Source organism: Canis lupus, chromosome 9, assembly GCF_003254725.2.
Source record: "Canis lupus dingo isolate Sandy chromosome 9, ASM325472v2, whole genome shotgun sequence".
Classification (NCBI taxonomy): domain Eukaryota; kingdom Metazoa; phylum Chordata; class Mammalia; order Carnivora; family Canidae; genus Canis; species Canis lupus.
The window spans coordinates 50,408,271-50,421,545 of NC_064251.1; the positions used below are offsets into that span (position 1 = coordinate 50,408,271).

Sequence of the window (13,275 nt, forward strand, 5' to 3'; positions counted from 1 at the left end):
CAGAAAGTCAGGAGGTTGCTGGGGAGAGCACCCCCCAGGACCTCAGCTGATGAGGGGGGCCCTTCAAGAAAGGTCCTGGGGTCACAGTGACAGTGGGGTCCTTCGGTGAGGCTGGGGGGCTTCTGCTCCAGCATGGAGGGGCTCTATGTGAGCGAGAGGAGGCTGAACTGCCTCTGGGAGTCTCCTTGGCTGTCCAGCCTCTACGGGTGGTGTGGGGGACACCGTGGTCACCCCCTGCCTGGAGCTGTCCCCCAGGACCTGTGGAGCAGAGGCTGTGTGCAGGCCCCGGGTATCCCCCACATGTCCCAGGAACATGCGTGTGCCTTGCCACTCTCCCAAATTCCTGGGGCTCCCTGTGCCACCCCGGGTCAGCCCTCTGTGACACCAACCCCTCCCTAACACGCAGACATTGTAAAGAGAGCCAGGGGCGGAACCTGCTTCAATTTGGGCACACCGTGGAGCAAGCAGGCCAGGGCAGGGCGGGACTCCCAGCCAGGCGGACGAAGCTGAGCTGAGTGGTGGCCTTGGAGCCACCAGCAGGGGAACCAAGCTGCAGAGGCAGGTCATCAGTCCAGGCTCCCTGGTGTGGCCAAGGACCCTGGAGCTCAAGGCTGGACTTGGGGTCCTGCTGGCTCCGTGGCCTGAGGCACCCATGTCCCCGCTACAGGAGAGGCTGGGTGGATTAGAAGAGGGAGCACCTCACCTTCCAGGTGGGCCTGACCCTGCAGTGGCTCCTCTCTCCTGCTGGTGACTGAACTTAGGGCCATGGCCACTGTGACCAGGGCCCTGTGGGGCTCAGAGCCCTGCCTCGTGCCATGTCTGGTGGCAGCCGTCTACAGGCACCCCTGGCGCTTCAAGGAGGCTCTCCATCCTGCCTGAAATGAGGAGGTCTTTGGTTGCAGACCCCCTCTCTCCGGGGCATCCTGAAAACTAAGTGTCCATGGCCAGTTTGGCCATCCCACTGCCCATGAACATGGGCCGCACTGCTTAGTGCCCTCCTGCTGAAGTGAACTCACCAGAAGCTCACAATACCCAGAGGCAGGGGCAGGGTGGGGTCTCCAGTCACCCAAGGTTACTCAGCCGGCTAGGGGCAGAGTGGGGATTTGAACCAGCTCTCCTCCTCAGGGGACCATGCCAAGCTCAGAGCCAGCTGACTTCACAGTGCATGTCCTACCCACCCCACACTGCCCAGCGAGGGTCGGTAAGAAGGCAACGGGAGGCCCACTGCAGGTGGGACAGCCTGGGGGGCTCTCCTGGAACTGCAGGGCCAAGGAAGCAGGCCTGGGGCTCCTGGGGCTCCTGGGGCTCAGGCATTGTCAGCTACTACGTCTGTGGGCAACATGGTGTCCCGAGCATGCAGCAGGGAGAGCTGAGCAGCCACGGCCTGCTTCTCTGACCAACCCTGAGAAGCCGGGGGTAGTGGCCTGGGCAGTGGTTCCTGGGCAGTGTCAGGCTGGAGCATGGAGCCTCTCATCTGGCTGCTGGGGCCGTGTCTCGGTCTGGCTCCTGGCTCCTGGCTCCTGGCTCCTGCGCCAGGGCCCCTAGTCCTGGTCAGTGCGCTCACCACCCACACACAGCTACTGGCTCCAGTGCCCTGGGAGGAGGCGTGTGCCTGCCCATGGCCCCGGCAGGAGCTCTGTCGCTGAGTGACAAGGGTTATTATGCTGTCACAGGCTACCCAGCATTCTCTCCCACCCTGCTGAAGGACAGCTAGTTAGGAAGGCCCCCAGGCTGCATCCAGCCCGGGGCCTGGCAGCACACCATGCCAGCCCAGTTTCCCCCACCATCCTGAGGGTTTCCTTTGTGGGCTGGGGGACGGGCGGAGGCCAGCCCTGGAGCAGGCAGTGGCAAGCCCAGCCTGATGGGGGATGGATGCCAGGCTGTAGGCCAGCAGGCTGCTCTGTGACAGCACCAGCTGACCCAGGGCAGGTGGGGTCACTGGGCTCTGCCCTCCACCTGGCCCTGTGGCCATGTTGACCTTGGTCACAGGGATGCTGCCCGCCGGCCTCAGAGAAATGAACCAGTCCCACCCCAAAAATATCCAGAGGTGCTGTCCACTCTCCCTCGGGGCCCAGGGCAGATCTGCCATCTGAAGGGCTACAGCCAAGCCCGGGTAGTGTCCGTGCTGACTTAGGTGTCTGTATCCACGCACTAGGCCAGGTGAGGGCACTGTGAGGGGCAGCCTCCTTCCCCAGGTGGGCGGCCGGGCCAGCATGAGGGTGGAGAACTTGGGGGCCAGACTGCTCCTGCTGCCTGCCCTCTCCAGAGCCCAACCCCCCCTCTGTAAACTGGGCCGATCAGGTGCCTGCCTCAAAGTCTCCAGGCGGCAACTCAAGGGACTGTCCAGCTGACTGGACATACAGTTGTGGGCATTCTGTTGTGGGCATACAGTTGTGGGCATTCTGACACAGGAGAGTGAGGGAGCAGGGCGGGCTCCTGGGCCGGGTAGGGGGCACAGCGCCCAGCCTGAAATGCTCTGCTCAGCACGGCCGAGACTCCGCACCAGACTGGCTGGTCCACTTCTCTCTCCGCAGGGAATCTGGACTCTGTCCGCCTGTGTCTGAGGATGAGGTCATGGCTGCCCTGAGGTGGCCCAGGCCCTCCCAGCAGCCAGGTGACCTGCGGGGAGCTACCCATGTGGCCTGGTCCGACTACATCGAGCAGCCAGGCCCCCAAGGGAAGGCCTGCAGCTACCCAGTGTGGTCCGAAGCCGATGAGGCCAAGGATGGGGACAGCTCGGTGTCATCGGGCCGCCTCTCTGGCTCCTCTGGGGGCCATGAGTCCTGCACATCTCCCCCCAGACCCTGGAAGGAGAAGCCCCCGCAGGTGCTGGGGCCCTGGCGGCCAGCCAGAGAGAGCAACCCGAGGCTGGAGCAGCTGAGGGACAGGATCCGGGCCCAGGCACAGTGGCAGGCCAGCTGCGCCTCCCTGGGCACCTCCACACGGTCCAGCACCTCACGCCTCTGTGGAGCCCCCAAGGCAGACCCTCGGAGGAAGGCCAGGAAGCTGACGACCCCCTCTGCAGCCCCATGGGACACCGTCAGGCTCAGGTCCTCCGCCAAAGGTGCTCTGTTTGAAGACTGTTGAGTGGCTGCCGAATGGGGACTTTGTCCTGAATATTCTCCATGAGACCCGTCCTCATGATGCCCCCCTGTCCCTCCTCTGCAGGCTTAGGCACCCCGAGTGTGGCTCTGTGTGGAGTGGAAGACAAGGCAATTCCTGGCCGGGGGCGAGAGCCCTCGAGGATTCCCCAGCGCCAGGCCTCAGGTGAGGGGCAGCCCAGCTGGCCATCCTGGCAGCCCCGCCTGGACACGCAGGAGGTGGTCAGGGCAGCACAGTCCTGGATCCTGCGGCCTCTCTCCCTCCCTGGGGGACTGGCTCTATTTTTATCCCGCCCAGATGAGGACACTAAAGGGGGCCCCGCCACAGAGGGGCCAAGCATAGATGGGGACCCAGCCTGCCACCCTCTGGAACACGGTCTCTAAAGCCCTGCGTCCACCCAGGGAAGGAACGCAGGCAGGTGCTGCGAGGCAGGCCAGGGCTCAAAGTGCAGGGGTCTCCTGCACAGACTAGGTGACATCTAGCCTGCACGGTCACCTATCAGCCACAGGGGATGGCTAAGCCCTCCCTGGGCTTCAGGGTCCATCGTGCAGGCAGGAGGCACTGCCAGCCTGTCCCAAAGATGGCCCAACCTTGCCTGAGAGATGCTGGGGGGTCCGTACTAGGTATGCAGACTTCTTGCAAGTGCGAAGGCTCCAGGGGCCAAGAGAAGGTTTTGGTTCACTCCCATTTGACTGATAGCAGGGATGAGGATGGAGGGACAGACAGGACCCCTCTGGGAGGCCAAGGGCCAGGAGCATTTAATTTAACGAGTCTGGATTGCACTGCTGGCCATGGGAACCAGGAACCACCTTGGAGGGTTTTGAGCAGGGCCCCCCAGCAGGTTTGGGCTTTGGTCACTGGTGCTGTGTGCAGGATGGGGAGTGGGGAGCAGGGAGAGGGACATCCCTCTATTGCAGACAGGCAGCCTCATTCCAGCAAGGTTTTGGAGGCCCTAGAGTGGGGCAGGGAGACGGGTTCAGGGGCAGAAGTCCAGCGGCCCTGGGATGCCCAAGGCTCCTGGGCTCCTTAGCACAGAGGCCTGGGATGGGCGCAGGGGCACCAGGGTGGCCAGGGTTGGGTGGAGGTTAGCCAATATATGATTTGGGACTCCCTGGGCACTAGCCCATCCCAGCTGGATATGTGAGGCCAGGGCCAAGGGGCCTGTAGGTCAAAGCCAGGGGGACAAGTCCACTGTGGCCTGCCCGTAGCTACAGTAGCTCCCCATGGCCTGGTACCCAGGCTGGCTCAGGCTCACAGCGATCACCCTTTCTCCCCCTCCATCCGCGGGGACCCCAATGGCTCCAGCTCCCCGACCACCCCCACCCCACAGAGGCCCCTCTGGCTCCTCACCAAGGTCAGGACTTGGCCATTGGTCCCTCAGGGACTCAGCATCTGCTGTCATCAGTCACCAGCTCTTGTCATGTCTCTCTGGAAGCAGGCGTGGGGCGGGGCCAGGTCTTTTTTTTTTTTTTTAATTATGGCAAGATACACATAAGATTTACCATCTTAACCTCTTGTAAGTGCACAGTCCAGAGCCATGAAGGGCATCCAACTTGTTGTGTAGCCATCCCCCTGTCCATCCCCAGAGCATAGTCATCTTTCCACACCGAGCCCCTGTGACATAGGGACCTGTCCCCTCCCCCGCCCCCTAGGTCTGTGGGTCTGACTCCTCTAGGGCCTCGTGTGAGTAGATCTTACAGAACTAGCATTTCTGTGGGCTTGGGTGCCAGACGTGCTTCCTGCCAGCAGGTTCTGGGTGTTGAGGACAGAACCTGCACAGTCCTTTGGGGCCAGCTTTTTCCCAAGCACCCCTGCCCTGTGCACATGTCACTGGCTGACTGGCTCCTTGGCGCTCCCCGGAGGACACAACCCAACCCCAGCCGTGGATGACACACTGAAGCCAAACGGCATAGGGAGAGGTGGCCACACTGGCCCTGAAGAAGCTGGTCCACTCCTAGCGGCCACTGTGCTTGCCATGGGACTTGGATAATCTCCACCGCTTATCTCCATGTCCCCACCTGTCCAGCCAGGGTAGACCCTACCACGCAAAGCCCCCGTGGCCCTAGCTCTCACCCAGCAACCCATGGAGCCCCTGTCCAGCCACCTGTCCCTGACAGCCCCTTCAGGCCTTGATTAACTCAACAAACATGAGGGCTGCAGGCCAGGGTGCAGCACCCTAGGCCTGCTGGGGCAGGGGGCTCTCCAAGGGTGGCTGCAGGCAGACCACCAAGGGGGGGCAGGCAGTCAGGTGCACCCCTCTGGTCCTGCACGCAGCAGCCAACTCTTGCCCAGGCCCAGGGAGCCGGCGGGACCGGCATGGTGCCCCATGGGAGCCCGGGAATATGAGCACGGCCATCCTTGCATATGTCCCTGCTCACCGTCCCTCTTTCTCTCCTCTCCCTGAAGTTCCACTCGAGAAAGCCAAAAGGATGAAAAGTAGTCCTTGTAAAAGGGAGAAGGCCCTCATAGCACCCACCCCCAGAAGAGCTGCCAAAGACAAAGGTAAGGTCAGCCCACTTGGGGTCACAACATGGCTTGGGAGTGAGAGTCTGTGACCCCGGCTCACCAGGTGGGCACATGGCTTTCGGTGCTGGGGACAGCTGGCTGCCAGCAGAGGCCTGTGTGCTGTGGGCACAGGCCTCTGGGGTCGGCAGAGGCTGGGTCTGAGTGGGGACTCGGCCATGCACAGAGGAGGGGCGGTGTTGGTGTCCGCATCTCGGGTGACCATAGACCCTGGTTGTCCCTGGGGTGCTGTGGGGTGTCCCTGCTTGTGCAGGGGCCGCCCCCTGTGATGAAGTGAACGTCCACAGAGCCCTGTGTTGTGGGCTGTCTTCCCCACACCCCTAGACTGAGTCTCTGAGCGCACAGAGCCACTCGCCATGCTTCCACACACATTTATAGTCCGCACGCATGTTTGAACAGGTGTGGGTGATGATGGGCAGCTGCGAGGTGGCTGGTGGACACGTTTGCTCCACGCTCCGCAGGGTGGGTGGGATCTGGTAGAGGGAGAAGCTTCCTTCCCTGCCTGCTTTGGGATTAGACTCCAGGCAGTGAGTGTGGGACACCTGCTTCCACCTGAGCCCCCCGTGGCAGGAGAGACCTTGCGACGTGTCCACTGTCTCCCAGCCCTCCGGGGACTTGGAGCCGTCACGCAGCAGTGCCTGTGGGCCGACCATGTACTGGGAGAGTCAGACGAATACATGGAGATGGTGGTGGGCCTGAGGCCACAGATGAATTTCTACTTCGGGTGTCTCTCCTGTGGGGCCTGGGCAGGGCGTCGGGGCGTCGGCTTCCCCCGCAGATCCTCAGCCATCCAGTCTGGATAGCTTTGCAGCCCTGCCCTCGCACAGGATCCAGCAGCCCCCAGGAGGGCCCCAGTTTGGTGTGGCCGGGAGGGAGGCAGTATCCCTCTGGGGCTTGACTGTTCTGGGTGGTCAGTGCAGAGTGGCTGCACTCGGTGCTGGCTCTGTGTGTGCCCCACACCCCCTGGACTCAGCGTTCTGCGCAGCTGTCCCCCGGGGCAGCTGGGCTTACTCCCATTGTGTAAATGGGGACACTGAGGCCCACAGAGGCCAGCTCCAGGCCGAGGGGGCCGAGGGATATGTGCCCTGCCCATGCCCAGCGCCCCTCTTTCTGCTCTGCACCATCAGACCTGCCACCTCAGCTGGGGGCAGCACCGGCTCCAGCGGGATGAATGAACGTCTTCCTTCTCCACGCTGGCTTTAGGGGCCCTCAAGGGAGGTGGGCAGCCATGGGCTGCCAGGCCGCCACCTCTATTCAGTAAGGTAAGAGGCCACAGGAGAGGCGGGAAAACCTCCGCCTGAGCCTGAGTGAGGGGTGCTGGGAGCCATGGAGAACGTTCCAGAAGCCCATGGAAAAGCCCTCCTGGGTATAACAGTTTTCTGCCTCATTGTCTCCTCCCACCCTTCGGCTTTTTGGTTTGCTTTATTTTAACGGCCCTCTTGACAAATGACCTGCTTTCTGCCTGACACTGGGTCAGAGGGCGTGCCATGGGCTGCATCCATCATCGTAAGCACTGTGTCACCCTGACGGACTTGACCATTAGTTTCTGTCAGTGACCAAGTCACAGCTGGGCTAAGGAGAGATGAGCTTGGGGTCAGAGGTCAGAGCCACAAGACTTGGGAATTGGATGAATTAGGAATCTGCCGTAGTTAACAAAAAATTAAATCGCAATAGTTATAAAATATTCATCCATCCGGGCCCAAGGAAAATGAAGCCCAATATTTAATTTCAGATTATACCACCTCACTTTGCATTTTTTATTATAGATTAGGTTGGCCCTGGAACTCTGACAGGGCACTTGGGGACTTCATCCATTTCCACAGATTAAAAATCCTCTCGTAAAAAAATTAATTGCCATTAAACTGTTCAGCGGAAGGAAAAATGTGCCCATCAGGACCCATTTATTGACCGAGACCCCTCTGGCAAGCTAACAGGGAATGAGTGGCTAGTGATGGAGGGGCCAATGGGGAGGGGCCAGGCCTGCGGGGAGCCCCCTTGCCCAGGGTGGGGGTCCCTGCGTGGTGCCCCTGGGAGGAAGTGGCGCTGCCAGTTTTGTGCAGTTCAGTTGTGGAGGAGCCAGCCCCCAGCCCCCCATCCCCATGCCATTCAAGTTCCAGATATGGCCCCTGGGCAGTGCCAGCCTCAGCCCTGGCCTGTGACTCTGCCTGGAGCCAGCAGCAGCCTGACCCCTCCCAGCCCAACTTCTGCAGCAAGAGTGACCACTTATCATGCTGGTGGTCCTGTGGGGCAGTGCTCACAGATGGGGACTCTCCATAGAGTCACTGGCCTCGAGGCCTGTCTCTCGAAACAGGCAGAGCCAGACTGGGTCTACAACTCCTGGGACCATGCTCTTGACCTCAGGTGTCCCAGGGCCTGGCGTGGGAGGACGTGGCCTCAAGGGCCCCCCCAGAGAGGTGCAGCTTGTGGAGGGGTGGTCTTGGGGACAGGTCCTGGAGGGGTGTGGCTGTACTGAGGGCAAGATTGCAGGGTGATGTAGCTTTGGTCGTGTCCCACAGAGGCCTCAGCTTGGGGACTGACTGAGGTCCTTCCTACAGGAGTGGGCTACGAAGTGTGTGGCTTTTTGTGGCCCCTTCCCTTTCCTGGGGCTACAGCTCCAGGCCTGTGATTATCTCCAGGTCTGGGGCTGGGGACGGGTCTCCTCCCGTGTGCTAGAGAGGACCCTGACCCTACTGGCTGCCTGACCCCCGGGGATCAGCTCTGCAGGGTCTCTGCTGTACCCTTGCTTAGCAAGAACGCCTCCTTTATGAGACGCAGGACAGGTCTTGGCCCAGGAGATCTGGTTTCCTGCCCAGGGCTGGCCCCGAGGAGAGATGCCATGTGCGTGTACAGATGGGTGTGTGTGTGTGTGCAGATGCATGTGCATGCATGTGACTGTATGCGTGTGTGTCTGTGTATTTGTGTCTATGTGTATGTGTGTATATGCATGTGCGTATGCATACGTGTGTGGACTTGTGTGTCTGTATGTACGCATGTGTGTTCGTGTGTGTGCACGTCTGTATGTGTGTGCATGTCTATGTGTATGTCTGTGTATATGTGTGTGCATGTCTCTGTGTACATGCATGTATGTGTGTGCATGTATGCATGTGTGCATGTGTCTGTGTGCATGTCTGTGTGTGCACGTGTCTGTATGCGTGTGTGCGTGTGTGTCTGTGTGCACATGTCTGTGTGTGTGCATGTCAGTGTGCGTGCATGTGTGCATGCATGTGCATGTGTGCATGTCTGTGTACATGTGAGTGTGCATGTGTGTATGTGTGTGCGTGTGTGTGTATGTGTATGTGCATGTCTGTGTATCCGTGTGTGTGCGTGTGAGCAAGAGGCTGGCGACTGCCTCGGGCCTTTGCCAGCGCCCCAGGTTGTAATAATGGCAGGGCTGATGTCGGCATTGGGCGAGCGTAACCTGGGATTATGAAGTAGAGCTTTGATAATGATATTTCCTACGTGACAACATCTGTGAACAAAATCTCACTCCTGGTTGGGAGGCAGCAGGTTTGCGTTGTGCTCTCTGGGACCCCTGGTCGTGCCGGCCCGCACACCCCCGTAGGTGCCGCAACCCCTTTGCCATGGAGCCTCACCAGCGCACAAGAGCAAATACTTTCCTCTGGCTCGGCTGGGTGCGGCGGTTAGCTGTGGAGTTGGCCTCCCTCTCGCCCCAAGGCAAGGCCCAGGCTTTATTACCCCAGCTTCCAAGGGTCTGAGAGGTCAGGTCACCTCACGGAGTCATCCTGGGACTCAGCCCTGTCTCTTGCTGGCAGGTAGCGAAGGCTCACCCCAGCTCCTCTAGAGCATGTGCATCAGGCTTGGGGGCTGCCTGGCACCCACAGCCTCCTCACCCGGAAGGCCCAGCCGCTCAGCTGTGTGTGTGCGTTTTCTTTGTTTAAGATTCTGAGTTGGTTGGTGTTCACACCTGGAGGAAAGGACCAGCTCTGGTGAGGGCTCTGCTTGGGCCTCCTCTTGCCCTCCCCAGGCTCCAGAGCAAGCCCTCAAGAGACCAGGCCCCCACCGCAGAACTAGGTAGCTGGTGCCTCTGCCTGGGCTTTTCCCTGCTCTCCTGGGGCATCTGGCGGTGGGTGGCGAGAGAGAAGGAGGTGGCGTTGGGTACAGGAGCGGCCTCTCCCCAGCGGCCTGTTGAACGCCTTCTACATCTGCTGTCAGATGGGACTTACAGAAATCATTATATTTAAAAGCCTAAGAGAAGGATTTCTTTCCTGAGAGATTAGGAGTTTTAGGAGTTTTCAAGGAGTTTTAGGCTCCTGGGAGGCAGGGCACGGCCCTCTAGGCTTTGCCAACACAGGGAGTGCAGGATGGGAGCGGCAGGGGCCCCTCTAGCAGACACATGTCAACCCCATTCTTGCTGTTTTCACCATGTCCAAAGTGTGTGGCTCTGTGCCAGGGGCCCAGGCACAGCCTCGAGTCACCCATATGTGGCACCTGACCTCCTGTAAATCCATGATGCATGTAAGGGCCAAGAGGGGATCTCCCTCAGCACAGGGCCAAGGGTGCCTCTGTGGGCAGGCGGGGAGCTGGCTCTTTTCCTTCTGGGGCCCTGCAGCTCCTGACCCTCGTGACCGCCTGTCTTTGCAGGGGACAACAGGAAAGTGGGGGCTGCCAAGAGCTCTCCTGTCTGCCCCCGGATGCCTAGTCCAGCCTTTCTCCGCGGTGACCTGCAGGTGTCTGCCAACGCACCCAGCCTGGCTTCTTATGATCAGCCTGTGACCATCCAAAACGCCCTGGCTGTCCTTAGAGACCTCCGCCAGCAAATCCAGACTGGGCTGGAGCTGGCCCAGAGCCGCCACCCCAGGGCAGGGCCAGAGCTGGGGAGGTCAAAGCTGTGGCTGCAGAACCTGGCAGGGAGGAAGCAGCAGGGTCCCTGGAGCATCTCGGATGTGCGGGGCCCCTTTTCCAAGAGTCCTCAAGCTGGGATGGAGGGGAAGCACTCCTCCTTAGAGAGGGCTGGCAGCTTCCCCAGTGGGCATCACCGGAACACCCTGGCTGGGTGGGAGTCCTATCCCCAGAAGACTGGAACTGCCCAAGGATGGAACCTCTCCTTTCAGAGGCCTGGGAGCCCCCCTGAAAGGCTGACCTCCTTCCCCCGGCGGCCCTGGAGTGCCTCCGCTGGGCAGGCCTCCAGGCTCCAGAGGACCGGGGAGGCCCAAGGATGGAACCCCTCCTTCCTGAGGTCTGGGAGCCCCTCTGAAAGGCTGACCTCCTTCCCTCAGCGGCCCTGGAGTGCCTCCGCTGGGCAGACCTCCAGGCACCAGAGGACTTGGACTGCTTATGAAGACTGGGATACCCCCACCCGGAGACCACTGAGCCCTCTTGCCCAGCGGGCCTGGAGTGCCTCCTTCACGCAGAGCGCTGGCACCTCAGGCAAGGGCAGAGGACCCCTCCTGCCTCCCTCGGGAGTCAAGCGGGGCTGGCCGAGGAAGGAGAAAGAGGTACGGGTGCCGCCACCCTGCCAGAAGCCCCAGGGGGTCCTGGACCACCCCTACAGCTCTGAGGCGCTGCGGGAGTTCATGCACCAAAAGTCGCTGGCCCGGCAGCAGCAGGCCATGAAGGAGAAAGCCTCGGCTGTGCGGGCCCTTGAGCTGAGGAACCAGAGGCTGCAGGACGTCTACAGGAAACAGAGGGAGGCCGTCCTCAGCAAGGCCATCCCTGTGGTCTCCCAGACGACCCCCGGCATTGTGACCTTCTTCCCACATTGTGCACAGTCCAGGGTAGGCACTGGGTGTGGTGAGGCCGAGGAGCCAGGCAGCTCAGCCACCGAGCCCCAGCACCCCCCAGTGCCTGCTTCCCTGGGTCTGGTGGGGTTGCAGAGGGACCCCGTTGCCTCAGCCCCAGCCCTACAGAGGGGACTGCCAGGGGTCCAGCCTGAGACCATCCAGAGGTCAGGGCTAGTTGTGCAGCTGAGACATGGGGGCCCAGGGTCTTGTGGCCAGGCAGGGTTCTGACTGTGTCCCCTCTGCTCTAGGGCCTAGAAGCCCCCGGGAGCCTGGGGTCCCCTGTCCTGGAGTGGAGCAAGGTGACATCGGGCATGGTGCTGGGGGACCAGGAGGCCCCAGGCAGGTGGGTAGGCAGGGGACAGGGGCTCCTCTGGCCAGGCAGCCTCCCCCCCCGCCGAGCTGGTGATCACGGGTGCCGGTTCCCACGTCCCATGGGGGGTGCATTTCCACAGGGGTTTGTGGCCACCGCCTCTCTGGTCACGGAACATTTCCGCACCCTGAAAGCAGACCCCGAACCTGTTGGCAGCTCTCCCTGGGCCTCCCTGCAGCCTCCAGCAGCGCGGCTGCTTTCAGCCTCTACAGAGGCATCTGTGCGGATGGAGTCTGCGGGGTTTGGTTTCCCTCTTAGAGCATGTTTTCTGGGTTCGTCCCTGAGGTCGCGCGTGCCAGGACGTCCTTCCTTCTCTGTGGCCACATAATACCCCACTGTAGGACACCCCGTGGGTAGTTCACGCACTGGTCGGGGGAAGGACGTTTGGGCGGCGGTGAACAAACCATTGGAACACCTGTTTCGTGTCTCCTGTTATGTGCCCAGGGGTGGAACCACCGGCACCTTGGTCCGGTTTCCCTTTTCGAGGAACTGGCAGGTGGTTTTCCTCACTGGCTGAGTCCCCACCGGCAGCAGAGGAAGATCCCGGTTTCTCTGTTCTGCCAACACTCCAACACTCCTGGTTTTATCTCTCCTTTGTTTCTGGTTTGTGTTCAATGACACATATTTTAATCAAGCCAGGGCATCATCTTGATGGGTGGGGTCAGGGGACGGTCCGCACTCTGCCTGGGGTGCTCCTGGAGACACCAGGTCCACAGAGCACCTGGGAGGCCACCTGCTGTTCAACTTTTTTTTTTAAGATTTTTAAAAAAATTTATTCGTGAGAGACACAGAGAGGGGGACCCACTTCCCCCTGCCCCTAAAGGGGAAATAACGATGAGAGAGAGAGAGAGACAGAGACACAGGCAGAGGGAGAAGCAGGCTCCATGCAGGGAGCCCTACGTGGGACTTGATTCCGGGTCTCCAGGATCACACCCTGGGCTGAAGGTGGCGCTAAACCGCTGAGCCACCTGGGCTGCCCTGCTCTTTAACTTTTTAAACTCCCTGGTAACACCCCAGGGAGGGGATGAGCCAGGGGTTGGGGGTGCAGGCCTGGAGGCCCTCACATGTCCCGGAATCCCCACGCTTGGGCTGAGATGGCAGCCAGCGTCCTCCCTCCGCAGAGGGGCCAGTAGGGTGCTCCTGGCTGCCCTGCACTGATGCCCCTGGCTTCCTCCCCAGACAGGGCAGGCTATAGATCCTCCCTCTTGCTTCCATATTTCCCCCTTCCCTCCACATTTTAAAGGAACTGTAGAGAAATACACATAACATAGAATTTACCATCTCAGGGCCGTCTGTGCACTCACACCGTCGTGTGGCCGTCCCCTCCATCCATCCCCAGGATGTGGTCGTCTTCCCAGACTGGACTCTGACCCCATGACACATGCACACCTCCCTGCCGTGTCTGTGGGTCCGACTCTTCCGGGGCCTCCTGGGAGCTTCCGCTCATACACAATCTATCCCCCTGCGCCCACCTCACCTCCCTCAGCCCCATGTCTGCCACATCCATCCGTGTCATGGTAGGTGCCAGGATTTCCTTTT

General features: G+C 60.7%; 1 protein-coding gene across 9 annotated transcripts in view; it reads left to right on the top strand.

The window, feature by feature from the left end:
• The first annotated feature begins 471 nt into the window (after positions 1-471).
• CCDC187 (coiled-coil domain containing 187) overlaps positions 472-13,275 on the top strand; it is a 37,831-nt gene continuing 25,027 nt past the window's right edge. For 5 of the 9 annotated variants that reach the window (XM_035720452.2, XM_049114351.1, XM_049114348.1 and 2 more), the window contains exons 1-6: positions 1,084-1,230; positions 2,535-3,064; positions 3,169-3,267; positions 5,509-5,604; positions 10,228-11,360; positions 11,615-11,709. In XM_035720452.2, the coding sequence (XP_035576345.2) occupies positions 1,166-1,230; positions 2,535-3,064; positions 3,169-3,267; positions 5,509-5,604; positions 10,228-11,360; positions 11,615-11,709 (2,018 nt within the window). In that variant the 5' untranslated portion in view covers positions 1,084-1,165. Of the gene's footprint in view, positions 711-1,067; positions 1,231-1,682; positions 2,161-2,534; positions 3,065-3,168; positions 3,268-5,508; positions 5,605-9,167; positions 9,301-10,227; positions 11,361-11,614; positions 11,710-13,275 lie in introns of those variants that run through there. The other 4 variants (XM_049114346.1, XM_049114350.1, XM_049114349.1 and 1 more) reach the window with 4 other exon arrangements.